This window comes from Pristiophorus japonicus, chromosome 13 (assembly GCF_044704955.1).
Source record: "Pristiophorus japonicus isolate sPriJap1 chromosome 13, sPriJap1.hap1, whole genome shotgun sequence".
NCBI lineage: Eukaryota > Metazoa > Chordata > Chondrichthyes > Pristiophoridae > Pristiophorus > Pristiophorus japonicus.
The window spans coordinates 77167194-77183868 of record NC_091989.1 but is presented as its reverse complement, the minus strand read 5'-3'; the positions used below and the strand labels follow the sequence as shown (position 1 = coordinate 77183868).

Here is a 16675-nt window from a genome sequence, read left to right as displayed (position 1 = left end):
CAGATCTCTGTTTAGAGAATGAAGATTCCAAATAGGAAAATGTTCCGCACCCCTTCAAGCAAAGGCATCGGCTGAGGCCCGTGAAAGGGCTTGCTCGCATTCTCTAATATACAAAACCTCTGAATATATGTGCAAGATTTCTACATATTAAATTACACAGATTGAGAACAATTTTTATTGGTTCAACGTACACCAGAATTCACATTTTAACATGTGTAGAGAGTCAAACTAGAACAGTTGCGCCAACAATTAAATTAGTGTGTCTTGTACATTTTGCAGCACAATACAACCCCCTGACTCAGTCAGTGCAACATCTTTCATTGCTGGATATAAAAAAAAAGTAATCAAATATTGTACACATGGTTATTTTTAAAAATAAAAGCAAAGTTACTCTCTCATTTCTCCGTCTTCTTCTTCCTCTTCAACTCCTCTGATGTACAGAACATTGTTACACCTGTTCAACAGAAAGCAAATGGTCAGTGTCTGTCCAACAAGGCTTTCCCCATTTCCTGTGGCCATGGTACTACCCTCACATTAAATGTAAATTAAATAGTAAAATGAGTCATCGGTACAATTTCATTTCATTATCTCCAGTCACCTTTTAAAAAAGAAATGAGGGTGAACCTACAGGCAAACAGTGGGACATATTTGGCACGTTACAAAGCCTGTACATACACTAACAGGCAGAGACTCCACTGGAATAGTCAGGCAACAATGGTCAACAAATGAGGCAAGAGACATCAAGCTAATACAAGGAAAAGATGCGGGAGACTGGGAGAGCTATAAAAAGCAAAGACACACAAAGCTGCAAAAACTGAAATGAAACGGCACAGATTAACCTGATTGAATACTAAACGCCTTTTGAACTTGCACCTTTGTGCACTGCCAAAAACAATTGTGAAAAAGGGAATTATGGATAAAAAGCTTGTATCTAAATATATAGAGAAAATTGCTGGTAAAGGGGAATGGGCCCAGCCCATAAAGATAGACGCAGGTGAGACGACAATCATAGAATAATACAGCACAAAAGGAAGCCTATCCAATCAGGACCATTCCCCCTGCCCTTTCCCCATTGTTCTGCATTTATTTCCCTTCACGTATATATCCAATTTCCCTTTGAAAGTTATTAATAAACCACCCTTGCAGGCAGTGCATTCCAGATCACAACTCATTTAGTACCTCAGTCATGCCTCCTGCCTCCACAAGATCCCCCTTTGTGGTCCATAATTGATCCATCCTTGCTGTGACTACCCTTGTTTATAAAAGGGTTCCTTTTATATTACCTGCTAATCTATTCTCATATTTTCTCTTTGCACCTCATTTCCTTTTTCTGCACTGCACTCTGTATTCTACCTGATTTTCTACTGTATTATAAATCTGACATTTATCATAAGCCTCCATTTTAATCTCTACCTTTGGTCACGCAGGGAGCTCTAGCCCTTCCTTTCCCCCCGCATGGGAATGTGTCTGTTCTGTACCCGCACTATCTCCTCTTTGTAGGTCTTGTATTGCTCATTTACTGTTTCACCACCAAGCTTGGTTTCCAATCCACCTGGGCCGGATCCCCTTTCAATTCACAAATCAGCCCTCGTCCACTTGAGCAATGTCACATTTAGTTGCACGGTGACCATTTCTATAATTACTCTAACCCTAATGATATTGGGATCCCTGCTTCCCAAATGCTCTCCCACTGAAACATACCCCACTTCATTCCCCAGAGCTAGGTCCAGCACTGCTTCTGTCCTAATTGGGCTGACAGCACACTGATCAACAACGTTCTCTTGTACACACTTCAGGAATTCCTCCCCCTCTTTGCCCTTATTTTTAATTGAAGTCCCCCATTATCACTACTACTCTTGCATATTTCTGAAATTTGTTCCCATCTCCTACCGACTATTTGGTGGCCTACAGTACACACCCAGTAGTTTAATAGCTGCGTTATTGTCCTTTATTTCTCCCCAGATAGACTCTGTCTTTGACCCCTCAAGCACATCAACCTTTTCCAAGCTGTAACAGTATCTTTGATCAATAGTCACACCTCCACTCTTTTTTTTCATTTCCTATTTTTGCTGAATACTTTCATAGCCAGGAATATTAAGTTACCAATCCTCCCCTTTGATCCAGGTCTCCGTTTTTGCCACTTTATCAGTCACATGTGGCAATTTGTGCCTATAGCTCACACTCCCGTGCATTTATACACATGCACTCCAAACCCATCCTAGCCTGCCTTACATTCCCCCCCGCCCGATCCCTTCGATTTCTGAATTCTTTATTCTACTACCGTTTATTTCTCCCAGTCCTCTATGCACCTCGTTTCTCGTTTCTAATGATACTCCTCCCCCTGCCAAATTAGTTTAAACGCACCCTCACAGCACTAGTTAACCTTCCCGTGAGGTCATTGGTCCCAGCTCTGTTGAGGTGCAATCCATCCCCTTGAACAGATCGCTCCTGCCTCAGAACTGGCCCCAATGCCCCAGGAATCTGAACCCCGCCTTCTGGTACCATTTCTCCAGCCACACATTAACCTACAATAGTAAATAAGGATATGACAGGCTTGCTAAGTAAATAATTTGCAACCATTTTCAAAAAAGAACAAAACATCAGCAGTATAAGAGAACCTAAAAATAAGTTATGGGTTTAATGGAGTTAATGCAAGTTATTTTTAAATGGAAATGAAGAAAACAATGGGGCTGAAGATCGAACAATCTCACCTGGGGTATTGAAGAAATAGGGGTGGAAATTGCAGATACAGTACAGGGTACTCTAATCTTCCAACGCTCTAGATTCAGGAACTGTGCCATTTGAAGTTTTCCAATCCAATGACACTCCATTATTTAGGATAGGAGTGAGAAACCAGGTATCTACAGACCTGTCAGTTTTATATCAAATTGTAGGGATGTTACTGAAATCTCAGAGAAACAGACACCAGTTGATCAAAGATAGTCCCACATGGAATTGTGATGATAGGTCATGTCTAGTTAATCTCATTAAAGTTTTTGATGAAGTCACATGGCGTATAGGGGAGTGTCTACGGACGTTGTCCATATAGAATCTAGAAGCCATTTGATAGGGATCCGCAGAAGAGATTATTAGCAAAATTGCGAGTGCACGGAATCGGAGGTAATCTTGTGGCATGGCTGGTAATTAAGAGATAGGAGAGAGAGAGAGTAAGGATAAAAGGTTTGTTCTGATTGGTGGGGCATGACAAGTAGTGTTCCCCAGAGATCTGTATGGGAACACAGCTTTGTGCCATATATGTCAATGAGTCAGATGAAAGAAGAGAGTGTTGTACGTCCAGGTTTGCAGATGACAGTAACTTGTACAGACGAGAGAAGGAAGTTACAAAGTGAGACAGACGGACGGGGTGAGGGGGAAAAGTGTGGGGAAGCACGGCACGATCCACTCGAGAAAGACACATCGGAATATTTTCTTAATAAAGAGAAACTAGGAGCTGTGGGTGTCCATGTACACAAATCACCAAGCTAGTGCACAGCTACAAAAAGTCATCAAGAAAGCGAACAAAATGTTGACCATTATATCAAGACGGTTGGATTTCAAGTGAGGAAGTGATGCTCGAGTTGTACAGCTTGAGTCAGCCCCCATCTGCAGTACTTTGTTCAGTTTAGGGCACCGCACCTCAGCAAGGATAGACTGGCCTTGGAGGGAGTACAATGCAGATTCATCAGACTACCAGGGCTTCAAGAGTTACGCGATGAGAACAGGTTGCATAAACCTGGGTTATATTCCCTCGAGATGGAAGTGTGATCAGTGATTGAATCAAGCTGTACAAAATGATTAAGGGAATCCTCTGGTGGGGGAATCCAGAATAAGGACGGCATAATCTTAAAATTGGAGCTTGGCCATTTAGGAGTGAAATCAGAAAGCACTTTTTCCACACAAAGGGGAGCGGTAGTGGAAATCTGGAAGTCTCCCCCCACCCCCTCAAAAGGCTGTGGATGTTGGGGGTCAATTGAAATTTAAGACCGAGACCAATAAGATTTTTGTCAGGCAAGGGTATCGAGCAATGGTAGGAAAATGCAGCTGAGGTACAGATCTGCGTGATCTAATTGAACTGCGGAACAAGAGCAAGGTTCCCAGTGATTTTTTTCTTACGCACGTGACCTCTTTAAGGGGCTGCGTGACCCATTCACAGGTTCCCGCACACAGGAGGTGGCAGTCCTGGGTTGCGCGGCTTATGGGGAACGTTGGTTAAGGGGCTGAATAGCCTGCTCCTGATCCTAATTTTAACAACCAAGCAGAGGAAAGAGAGAGAAACTATCTACCCCATCAAATCCTTTAGATCATCTTAAACACCTCAATTAGATCACCCCTTAAACCTTTTCGTTCTGCACCTACCTATGATTTCCAGACTTTGAATTAAGGGGGATGTGAAAATTGTTGGGATGAAAAACTGTTCATTACGAGGATCCTACCTGGAGTGAGTACCCTGGTGAACAGAGGCCCACGGGATCAAACTGCTCCCAATATCATTACCAACCAGCAGTGATAAGACAGCCAAGGTGGGGTGGAAAAGTCTTACACTGGTGGAATGGGCTATCCTGAATTTGGCAGCTGAGTCACAATGCTGGTAGAGTAAAGGTAGCTTCACTCTGCATTCAACTCAGAAGTGCCTGATGCGGATACAGGACGCCCAAAACAAGTGTTTCATTACCTATTATCAACAGAGCTCACCGCGAGCAGCATAAAGCAGTAAATAAAAATCAATTAGATGAATAAACCTAAAATGAGCATATTATCTTCAGCAGGCATTTTCAAAAAAAAAATTGCTTGAACTCACCATCATTTAATCCATGGGCTTTGATTCAAACAATCACCCGAGACAGACAGGACCAGAAGCCAGCGATGTTACCGATCACACAGAACCAGTGCAGTCAAAAGGTCCCATTATGTTTCCAGTTGTGAATTATAGTAAAATAATTCTTACCTTATAAGGACTTCCCCAAGATGACCCGCTAAAGCACCGTCAATATATTCTTCTGTATTCGCCAGCTTCAACAAGAGCAAAATGATTAAAGTTTTCTCCCGCTAAAAGCTACGTGGGTCAAAAATCTGTGCTGTGCATAGAACCATAGAAAATTACGGCACAGAAAGAGGCCATTCAACCCATCGTATCTATGCCGGCCGAAAATGAGCTATCCAGCCTAACCCCACTTTCCAGCTCTTGGTCCGTTTTAAATGCGATGAAGGTTTCTGCCTCTACCACCCTTTCAGGCAGTGAGTTACAGACCCCCACCACCCTCTGGGTGAAGACATTTCTCCTCAACTCACTTCTAATCCTTCTACCAATTACTTTAAATCTATGCCCCCTGGTTATTGACCTCTCTGCTAAGGGAGATAGGTTCCTTCCTATCCACTCTATCCCAGCCCCTCATAATTCTATACACCTCAATTAAGTCTTCTTTCAGCCTCTTCTGCTCCAAAGAAAACAACCCCAGCCTATCCAATCTTTCCTCATAGCTAAAATTCTCCAGTCTAGGCAACATCCTCGTAAATCTCCTCTGTACCCTCTCTAGTGCAATCACATCTTTCCTTAACGTGGTGACCGAACTGTACGCAGTGGAATACGGAGACAGGATAACAGTATGGAGACGGAACAACATTTTCCCCCATTTAACAAAACAGATCAGCGTTGTGCGTAGCCTCCATACATTTTGGAGGGAAGTGATTTACTCCAAGTTTCCCTCACTCTAGTCTCCGAAGGACACGCTAGGATCTGTGACACAGGGTTCCAGTGCTACTTTGAACCAGATAGCAAGAGGCACACCAGACTCTGGGAGTCTCCTTCAGAGCTGCGCTGGGAGACACAGTTCTCTCTCTCTAATTCACAGCAGTGCGACCAAGACCAGGAGCGCAGCAGAACAGGTTCAGGGTTTACTCAGCACAGACATTTCATGACTGCACATCCAGCAAGACAACTGGCCCACAGCACAGCACATGAACTTTTAGCGATAACATTTACAGCGCAGAAGGAAACCATTTTGGCCCATCGTGTCCGCGTTGGCCGACAAAGAGCCGCACGGCCCTTGGTCAGCAGCCCCAAACCTATGAACAATGACGGAAAGGCAAAGAGCACTCGGCCCAACCAGTCCACCTCACAACTGTGACACCCGTTATACTGAAAACATTCTACATTCCACCCCAACTGGAGCCATTTGATCTCTTGGGAGAGGCAAAAACCAGATAAAAACCCCGGCCAATTTAGGGAGGAAAAAATCTGGGAAAATTCCTCTCCGACCCATCCAGGTGATCGAAACAAGTCCAGATCATCACCCTGGCCGTATTCTATTCCCTGCAATACTTACCATTATATCTACGCCGGCCAACAAAAGGTCATCCAGTCTAATCCCAATTACCAGCTCTAGGCCTATCCAACCATCTCTTAAAAGTGGTGAGGGTTTCTGTAACCATCATTCTTCCAGGCAACGAGTTCCAGATCCCCACAACTCTCTGCATGAAGAAGCCCCCCCCCCTCAAATCCCCTCTAAACCTTCCACCAACCACCTTAAAACTATGCCCCCTCGTAATAGACCCCTCCACCAAAGGAAATAGACCCTTACTATCCACTATGTCCAGGCCCCTCAATATTTTGTACACCTCAATGAGATCTCCTCTCAATCTCCTCTGTTCCAATGAGAACAAACCCAGCCCATCCAGTCTGTCCTCATAACTACGATTCTCCATTCCAGGCAGCATCCTAGTAAATCTCCCCTGCACCCTCACTTGTGCAATCACGTCCTTCCTATAATACGGCGACCAGAACTGCACGCAGTATTCCAGTTTTGGCCTAACCAAAGTATTATACAATTTAAGAATAACCTCCCTGCTCTTATATTCTATACCTCGGCCAATAAAGGCAAGCATTCCGTATGCCTTCTTAACCACCTTGCCGGCTACTTTCAGGGATCTGTGGACAAGCACTCCAAGGTCCCTTTGTTCATCTACACTATTAAGTGGTCTAACGCTTAATGTGTATACCCTTTTCTTATTAGCCCTCCCAAAGTGCATCACCTCACACTTCTCTGAATTAAATTCCATTTGCCACTACTCTGCCCACCTGACCAGTAGATTGATATCCTCCTGCAGCCCATGACTTCCCTCCTCATTATCAGCCACACAGCCAATCTTAGTGTTGTCTGCAAACTTCTCAATCATACTCCCTATATTCAAATCTAAATCATTGATATATACCACAAAAAGCAAGGGACCCAGTACTGAGCCCTGCAGAACCCCACTGGAAATATCCTTCCAGTCACAAAAACATCCATCAACCATTACCCTTTGCTTCCTACTTCCAAGCCAATTTTGGATCCAACTTGCCACTTTGCCCTGGATCCCATGGGCTTTAACCTTCGTGACCAGTCTACCATGTGGAATCTTATCAAAAGCCTTGCTAAAGTCCATATATACACTACATCGTATGCACTACCCTCATCGACTCTCTTGGTTACCTCCTCAAAAAATTCAATCAGGTTAGTCAAACACGATCTTCCCTTAACAAATCCGTGCTGACTGTCCCTAATTAATCCTTGCCTTTCCAAATGTAGATTTATCCTGTCCTTCAGGACTTTTTCCAATAATTTTCCCACCACTGAGGATAGGCTGACAGGCCTGTAATTACTCGGCCTATCCCTTTTTCTCTTCTTAAACAAGGGTACTATATTAGCAGTCCTCCAATCCTCCGGCACCATGCCCAAATCCAAAGAGGACTAGAAAATATGGTCAAGGCCTCTATTTCCTCTTACTTCGCTCAACAGCCTGGGATGTATTTCATCCGGGCCTGGAGACTTATCTACTTTCAAAGCTGCTAAACCCCTTAATACTTCCTCTCTCACTATGTTTATTTCATCCAGAATATCACATTCCTCCTCGATACCAGTATCTGCATTACCTCTTTCCTTTGTGAAAACAAATGTAAAGTATTCGTTAAGAACCCTACCAACATCTTCCGCCTCCACACACAGATTACCCTCATGGTCTCTAATAGGCCCTACCCTTTCTTTAGTTATGCTCTTACTCTTAATATATTTATAGAACATCTTAGTGTTTTCCTTAATTTTACTGGCCAAGAATGTCTCGTGCTCTCCTAATATCCTTTTTAATTTTGCCTCTTAACTTTCTATATTCCTCTAAAGATTCTATCTTATTTAATTGTTGGCATATGACATAAGCGTCCCTTTTTTTGCTTAATCCTTCCCTGCAAGTCCCTAGACATCTGGGGGGGGGGGGGCTCTAGAATTATTTTTCCCAGTCTTTTTCTTTAAAAGGCACATGTTTGGTCTGAGCCTTCCAGATCTCCTCCTTGAATGCCTTCCACTGTTCCGTCCACTATGGCCAAATCACTCCTTAACTTAGCAAAATTAGCTTTTCCCCAATTCGGAACTTTTATTCCAGGTCTATTCTTGTCCTTATCCATAACCAACTTGAATCTGACTGAATTATGGTCATTGGCACCCAAGTGCTCTCCCACTAATACCCCTTCAACCTGCCCAGCTTCATTCCCCAAAACTAAATCCAAGACCGCCCCCTCTCGTGTTGGGCTTGCTACATACTGACTAAAAAAGTTCTCTTGAATGCATTTCAAGAATTCCGCACCTCTATACCCTTCACACTAAATTTTTCCCAATCAATATTTGTTTAGTTAAAATCCTCTACTATTACTACCCTATGGTTTTTAGACTTCACAGCAACTTGCCTACATATTGGCTCCTCTATCACCCTCCCACTGCTTGGGGGTCTATAATAACACTCCCAGCAGTGTGATCGCCCTTTTTTATTTTTCAATTCGACCCATATAGCCTCATTTAATGATTCCTCTAACATATCAACCCTCCTTATCGCTGTAATAGTTTCTTTAATCAGTACTGCAACCCCTCCCCCCCACCCCTTTTTACCCCTCTCTATCTTGTCCAAAAATCCTGTAGCCAGAAATATTGATCTGCCAAACCTGCCCCTCTTTCAGCCATGTTTCTGTAATGGTTATAATGTCATACTCCCCAAGTGTCTACCTGTGCTCTTAGCTCATCTGCCTTATTCGCTATACTCCTTGCATTAAAGTATATATCATTCAACACAGGAAGACCTCCTTGCTTACTACATACTAAGCCCCGTTTCCTCTGTCTTATAGACTCACTTTCTACATTCTTGCTATCCAATTTCTGCTTTACTTCCTTCCCTTTTGAATTCGTTCTCAGGTTCCCACCCCCCTGCCAAGCTAGCTTAAACTCTCCCCAACAGCACTAGTAAAACTCCCCGCGAGGATATTGGTCCCGGCTGTTGAGGTGCAACCCGTCCGGTTTGTACAGGTCCCATCTCCCCCAGAAGCGGTCCCAATGCCTCAAGAATTTAAAGCCCTCCCTCCTACACCAACTTTCCAGCCACTCTATCCTTCTATTTTTATACTCATTAGCACGTGGCACCAATAGTAACCCGAAGATTACTACCTTTGAGGTCCTACCCTTTAATTTGTTTCCTAGCTCCCTGAATTCTTCCTGTAGGACCTCATCCCTCGTTTTACCTATGTCGTTTATCCTGGTATGGACCACGACCTCTAGCTGTTTACCCTCCACCCGCTGTGTGACATCCTTGACCCTGGCGCCAGGGAGGCACAAAACCATTTGGAAGTCACGTCTATTGCCGCAGAAACGCCCGTCTGTTCCCCGAACTATAGAAGCCCCCATCATTAGGGCTCTTTTATTCTTCGTTCCTCCCCCTGTGCAGTTGAACCCCGTGTTGAACAAACATTTGAAAAACAAAGGCTTCTGTCTCCAAATGCTTATTAGTTAAAATAGAGTTGGCTGCAGGAGTTTTCACACCGTTTAAATATTCCAGTGAACCATACAGATTTACTTTACACAACTGCACATCTTACAGCGCAGGTTACAGCGGAGTGCAGCAGCCCAGAGTGGGAAAACAGAGTTTGGTAAGTGGGAGAGTTCGGTGAAGTGGTGGCAGGAGGTGTTGCTTTGCCTTGTTTTTCCTAACTTTTTCCACAGAGCGGCGGCGTGCCTGAGCGGGAGCAGACCGAGGCCCGAGAGTGGGGGTAAAAGCCACAGCAGACGGGCAGGGAGATCTCCTGGACTAGTTTTGATCGCCTGGTTGGGTCGGAAAGGAATTTTCTCAGATTTTCCCCCCCCAATTGGCCTGGGTTTTTAAATCTGGTTTTTTGCCTCTCCCAGGAGGTCGCAGGGCTCCGGGTGAGAACTCTGCTGTGTGACATCACAGGTAAGGCAGGTAAGGGATTGTGGGCTAAGTTTTTCTTTTAAGTTAACATATAGCATATAACTAAATTCTAAAAACTAACCTTTATTTGTTGAACTAATTTAATAAACTATATAGGGTAAATACTTGATTAACGCTAAACTAATTAATTAAATAAAATAATGGGAGAACAGATGTGTTGATGCTGCAATGTGTGGGAGCTTCTGGATGTTTTGATCCAGGGTGACTACATCTGCGGGAAGAGTCTGTGGCTCGACGAACTTCGGCTCCGAGTTGAGGAACAGGAATCCGAGCTGCAGACATTGCGAGACATCGGGGAGGGGGAAAGTTACCTTTTGCTCCAGGAGGCAGCCACACCCTCTAGATTAAATACTTTATAAAATTGACACGTGGTCAGAGGCAGGAGAATGTGACTGCGAGTGAAGCAGGAACCGGGGATCCAGGAGGTAGTATTGCAGGAGCCTCAGTCCCTGCACTTGTCCAATAGATTTGAGTTTCTTGCAACTCTCGTGGACAAATGTGCAGACTGCGGGGTGGACGGTCGAAGATGAGAGAAAAGAAAAGGAAGCCACGCAGGAAAGTGGTTGTGGCAAGGATAACCAGATTATGTCAGGGAGGGACAGAGCATACAAACAAAAGAGTGCACTATCAAATAGTGTCCAGGTAAGAAAAAATAGCGGTAAGACAAATAGGGCTATAGAACAAAATAATGTTAAAAAGACTAATCTAAAAGCATTGTATCTGAATACACGAAGCATCTGTAATAAGGTAGATGAATTAACAGCGCAAATAGATGTGAACAGATACGATATAGTTGCAATTACAGACACATGGTTGCAGGGTGACCAGGGTTGGGAACTGAATATCCAAGGATATTCGATATTTAGGAAGGACAGGCAAAAAGAGAGGGTGGTGTGGCGTTGTTAGTAAAGGATGAAATCAGAGCAATAGTGAGAAAGGATATTGGCTCAGAAAATCAAGATGTAGAATCAGTCTGGGTGGAGCTAAAGAGTAACAAGGGGCAGAAAACATTGGTGGGAGTTGTCTATAGGCCTCCAAACAGTAGTGGTAGTGTAGGGGACGGCATCAAACAGGAAATTAGAGATGCATGTAGCAAGGGTACTACAGTAATCGTAGGTGACTTTAATCTACATATAGACGGGCCAAACCAAATTAGTAATAATACTGTGAAAGATGAATTCCTAGAGTGAATACGAGATGGATTTTTAGACCAGTATGTTGAGGAGCCTTCTAGGGAACAGGCTATCCTCGATTGGGTATTGTGTAATGAGAAGGGGTTAATTAACAATCTTGTTGTGTGGGGTCCTTTAGGGAAGAGTGACCATAACATGATTGAATTCTTTATTTAGATGGAAAGTGAAGTAGTCCAATCCAAAACTAGGGTCCTAAATCTAAAAGAAAACTATGAAGGTATGAGGAATGAATTGGCTATGATAGATTAGGAAGATTAATTAAAAGGTATATTGGTGGATAGGCAATTGCTAACATTTAAGGAATTAATGCATGAATTGCAGCCCAACCATGTCTAACAAAAGAAATTAAGGATAGTATTAGATTCAAAAGAGGAGTTATACAAAGTTGCCAGAAAAAGTAGCAAGCCTGAGGATTGGGAGCAGTTTAGAATTCAGCAAAAAAGGACCAAGAGATTGATTAAGAGGGGAAAATAGAGTATGAGAGTAAACTTGCAAGGAACATAAAACCGACTGCAAAAGTTTCCACAAGTACGTAAAAAGAAAAAGATTAGTGAAGACAAATGTAGGTCCTTTACAGACAGAAACGGGAGAATTTATAACAGGGAACAAGGAAGTGGCAGAACAATTAAATAAATACTTTGGTTCTGTCTTCACGGAAGAGGACACAAATAATGTCCCAGAAATGCTAGGGAACCAAGGGCCTAGTGAGCAAGAGGAATCAAAGGAAATTATTATTAGTAAGAAAATAGTGCTGGAGAAACTAATGGGACTGAAGGCCAATAAATCCCCAGGGCCTGATGATTTGCATCCCAGGGTACTAAAAGAGGTAGCCATGGAAATAGTGGATGCATTGGTTGTCATCTTCCAAAATTCTATAGATTATGGAATAGTTCCTGCAGATTGGAGGGTGGCAAATGTAACCCCACTATTTAAAAAAAGGAGGGAGATAGAAAACGGGAACTACAGACCTGTTAGCCTAACATCAGTAGTAGGGAAAATGCTAGAGTGAAGGATGTGATAACAGGATTAAACAAAGTCAACATGGATTTATGAAAGGAAAATCGTGTTTGACAAACCTACTGGAGTTTTTTTTGAGGATGTAACTGATAGAATACATAAGGGAGAACCAGTGGATGTAGTGCATTTGGATTTTCAGAAGGCCCACATAAGAGGTTAGTGTGCAAAATTAAAGCACATAGGATTGGGGGTAATGTATTGAAAATTGGGGGCATGGATTGAAAATTGGTTAACTGACAGGAAACAAAGAGTAGGAATAAACAGGTCTTTTTCAGGGTAGCGGGCAGTGACTAGTGGGATACCACAGGGATCAGTGCTTGGGCTCCGGCTATTCACAATATATATATATATAAATGATTTGGATGAGGGAACCAAATGTAATTATTTCCAAGTTTGCTGACGACACAAAACTAGGTGGGATTGTAAGTTGTGAGGAGGATGCAAAGACGCTGCAAGGTGATTTAGATAGGTTGAGTGAGTGGGCAAACACATGGCAGATGCAGTATAACATGGATAAATGTGAAGTTATCCACTTTTGTAGGAAAAACATTAGGACAAAGTATTATTTAAATGGTGATGGCTTGCGAAGTGTCGATGTACAGAGGGACCTGGGTGTCCTTGTACACCAGTCATTGCAAGAGGATTTGAGTACAGGAGCAAGGATGTCTTACTACAGGGCCTTGGTGAGACCGCACCTGGAGTATTGTGTGCAGTTTTGGTCTCCTTACCTAAGAAAGGATATACTTGCCATGAAGGGAGTGCAACGAAGGTTCACCAGACAGATTCCTGGGATGGCAGGACTGTCGTATGAGGAGAGATTGGGTCGACTAGGCCTGTATTCACTAGAGTATGGAAGAATGAGAGGGGATCTCATTGAAACGTATAACATTCTGACTGGGTTGGATAGACTGGATGCGAGGAGGATGTTTCCCCTGACTGGGTAATCTAGAACAAGGGGTCAGTCTCAGGATACAAGGTAGGATATTTAGGACCGCGATAAGTAGGAATGTTTTCACTCAGAGGGTAGTGAACCTGTGGAATTCTCTACCACAGAAGGCTTTGGAGGCCAAGTCACTGAATATATTTAAGGAGGAGAGATAGCTAGATTTCTAGAAACAAAAGATATCAAGGGGTATGGGGAAAAAGCAGGAATATGGTGTTGAGATAAGAGGATCAGCCATGATCATATTGAATGGCGGTGCAGACTCAAAGGGCCGAATGGCCTACTACTGCTCCTATTTTCTGTTAGTCACATCTTGCAGAGGATTCAGTATTGACATTCTAATTCAACAATCTACTATAATTAGCAGATTGAAAGTTAGTGCATGTGGCTGAAACAGTGTCGCCATGGTCTCACCGTGGCGAGTCAGTGATTGGACAACACGGGCCCAATAATGGAAGTGTCAGCTTATTCCTTACCTGCATGTTCATATATCCATCAACAGACACCAAGTAGCCCTTGTATTCCATTCCCCACTTCAACTTCACCATGACCGGTTTGCCAGTCAACCCATTGAGGAAGGGCTTCGGATTCAACGGTAAACTCTGGGGGAGGAAAAAAAGTGCAGTCAGAAAGGGCCCTACTCCCACCACATCCCCGGCATGTGACTGTATCCCAGACTGAGATCCTCAGCAGCTCGGACACGGGGACGGGCCGGGCCACTGTGGGGAGGGGAGACAGGCCACTCGGGGGGGGGGGGGGGGGGGGGGGGAAAGAGACAGGCCACTCGGGGGGGGGGGGGAGAGACAGGCCACTCTGGGGAGGGGAGGGAGGCCACTCTGGGGGGGGGGGGGGGGGGGGGGGAGAGAGACATGCCAGGCCACTCTGGGGAGGGGAGGGAGGCCACTCTGGGGGGGGGGGGGGGGGGGGCGAGCTAGGCCACTCGGGGGGGGGGGGGGGGGGGAAAGAGACAGGCCACTCGGGGGGGGGGGGAAGAGACAGGCCACTCTGGGGAGGGGAGGGAGGCCACTCTGGGGGGGGGGGAAGAGACAGGCCACTCGGGGGGGGGGGGGGGGGGGGGGGGGGGGAGAGACATGCCAGGCCACTCTGGGGAGGGGAGGGAGGCCACTCTGGGGGGGGGGGGGGGGGGGGGGGGGGGGGGCGAGCTAGGCCACTCGGGGGGGGGGGGGGGGGGGGGGGGGGAAGAGACAGGCCACTCGGGGGGGGGGGGGGAAGAGACAGGCCACTCTGGGGGGGGGGGGGGGGGGGGGGGAAGAGACAGGCCACTCGGGGGGGGGGGGGGGGGGGGGGGGGGGGAGAGAGACATGCCAGGCCACTCTGGGGAGGGGAGGGAGGCCACTCGGGGGGGGGGGGGGGGGGGGGGAAAGAGACAGGCCACTCGGGGGGGGGGGGGGAGAGACATGCCAGGCCACTCTGGGGGGGGGGGGGGGGGGGGGGAAGAGACAGGCCACTCGGGGGGGGGGGGGGGGGGAGAGACATGCCAGGCCACTCTGGGGAGGGGAGGGAGGCCACTCTGGGGGGGGGGGGGGGGGGGGGGGGCGAGCTAGGCCACTCGGGGGGGGGGGGGGGGAAGAGACAGGCCACTCGGGGGGGGGGGGGAAGAGACAGGCCACTCTGGGGGGGGGGGGGGAAGAGACAGGCCACTCGGGGGGGGGGGGGGGGGGGGGGGAGAGAGACATGCCAGGCCACTCTGGGGAGGGGAGGGAGGCCACTCGGGGGGGGGGGGGGGGGAAAGAGACAGGCCACTCGGGGGGGGGGGGGAAGAGACAGGCCACTCTGGGGAGGGGAGGGAGGCCACTCTGGGGGGGGGGGGGGGGGGGGGAAGAGACAGGCCACTCGGGGGGGGGGGGGGGGGGGGAGAGACATGCCAGGCCACTCTGGGGAGGGGAGGGAGGCCACTCTGGGGGGGGAGGGGGGGGGAAAGAGACAGGCCACTCGGGGGGGGGGGGGGGGGGGAGAGAGACATGCCAGGCCACTCTGGGGAGGGGAGGGAGGCCACTCTGGGGGGGGGGGGGGGGGGCGAGCTAGGCCACTCGGGGAGGGGGAAGGTTTGAGAGGAGAGAGAGAGACAGGCCACTCGGGGAGGCAGACCAGGCCGCTTTGTGAGCGCCCCGCGAGGCTGAAAACCAAACTCTTGCCCCGGTGCAGCCTGAGGGACTAGGCCCCGCCCGGCTTGGCGCCAGCGGGCGGGGAGAGCGCGGGCCTGGTCCCTCCCCAGCCTGGGGGGGGGATGGGAAGCCCCGGGCCGGGTGTGCCGGGCATGGCCCGCGGACTCACCATGCCTGCGGGAGCGGGAGACACAGAGACTGAGGGAAGCGGCGGGCTGGCGGTCCACAGCACGCGCCAAGGGCCGAGCGGGGGCTGCCGGGACAGCGTGCACGCTCACCTTTCACCCCTCACCCCACCCGCTCATTGGGCAGCGCCCGGGCCCTGCGTTACCATAGCGACCCCAAGTCACCTACCCTCAATGTACCACCCACCTGCACACAACCTGTATTTATATAGCGCCTTTAACCTGGTGAAACGTCCCAAGGTGCTTCACAGTAGTATTATGCCATAAAAAATTTGACACCAAGCGGCGTAAATAGAAGTTAGCGCAGGTGATCAATATGATTTAAGGAGTGTCTTAGAGGAGGAAAGAGGTGGAAAAGTTTAGGGAGGGAGTTCCAGAGCTTGGGGCCCAGGCAACAGAAGGCACGGCCACCGATGGTGGACCGATTATAATCAGAGATGGTCAGAAGCAGAATTAGAGGAGCGCAGATATCTTTGGGGGGTTGTGGAGCTGGAGGAGATTACAGAGCTAGGGAGGGGCGAGGGCCATGGAGGGATTTGTAAACAAGGATGAGAATTTTAAAATCGAGGCATTGCTTAACCGGGAGCCAATGTAGGTCAGCGAGCACGGAGGTGATGGGTGACGGGACTTGGTGCGAGTTAAGACATGGGGCAGTGAGCACAGGGGGTGATGGGTAACGGGACTTGGTACGAGTTAGGACACGGGGCAGCCGAGTTTTGGATCATCTCTAGTGTACATAGGATAGAATGTGGGAGGCCAGCCAGGAGTGCGTTGGAATAGTCAAGTCGAGAGGTAACAAAGGCACAGACGAGGGCTTCAGCAGCGGATGAGCTGAGGCAGGGGCGGAGACGGGCATTATTACCAAGGTGGAAATAGGCGGTTTCAATGACCTTACCTTACAACATTACAAGAATGCATAGCACAAAACAGGCCATTCGGCTCAACAGGTCT

The 16675-nt window shown here is 47.3% G+C and overlaps 1 protein-coding gene across 1 annotated transcript; it reads right to left on the bottom strand.

Moving 5' to 3' along the window:
- Positions 1–161: 161 nt before the first annotated feature.
- snrpf (small nuclear ribonucleoprotein polypeptide F) lies at positions 162–15817 on the bottom strand. Its single transcript, XM_070897685.1, has 4 exons — positions 15709–15817; positions 13890–14015; positions 4946–5010; positions 162–454 (listed from the first exon to the last, which is right to left on the bottom strand). The coding sequence occupies exons 1-4, from the start codon at positions 15709–15711 to the stop codon at positions 388–390; spliced, it is 261 nt and encodes an 86-aa protein (XP_070753786.1). The 5' UTR covers positions 15712–15817; the 3' UTR covers positions 162–387.
- Between the last annotated feature and the right edge of the window lie 858 nt (positions 15818–16675).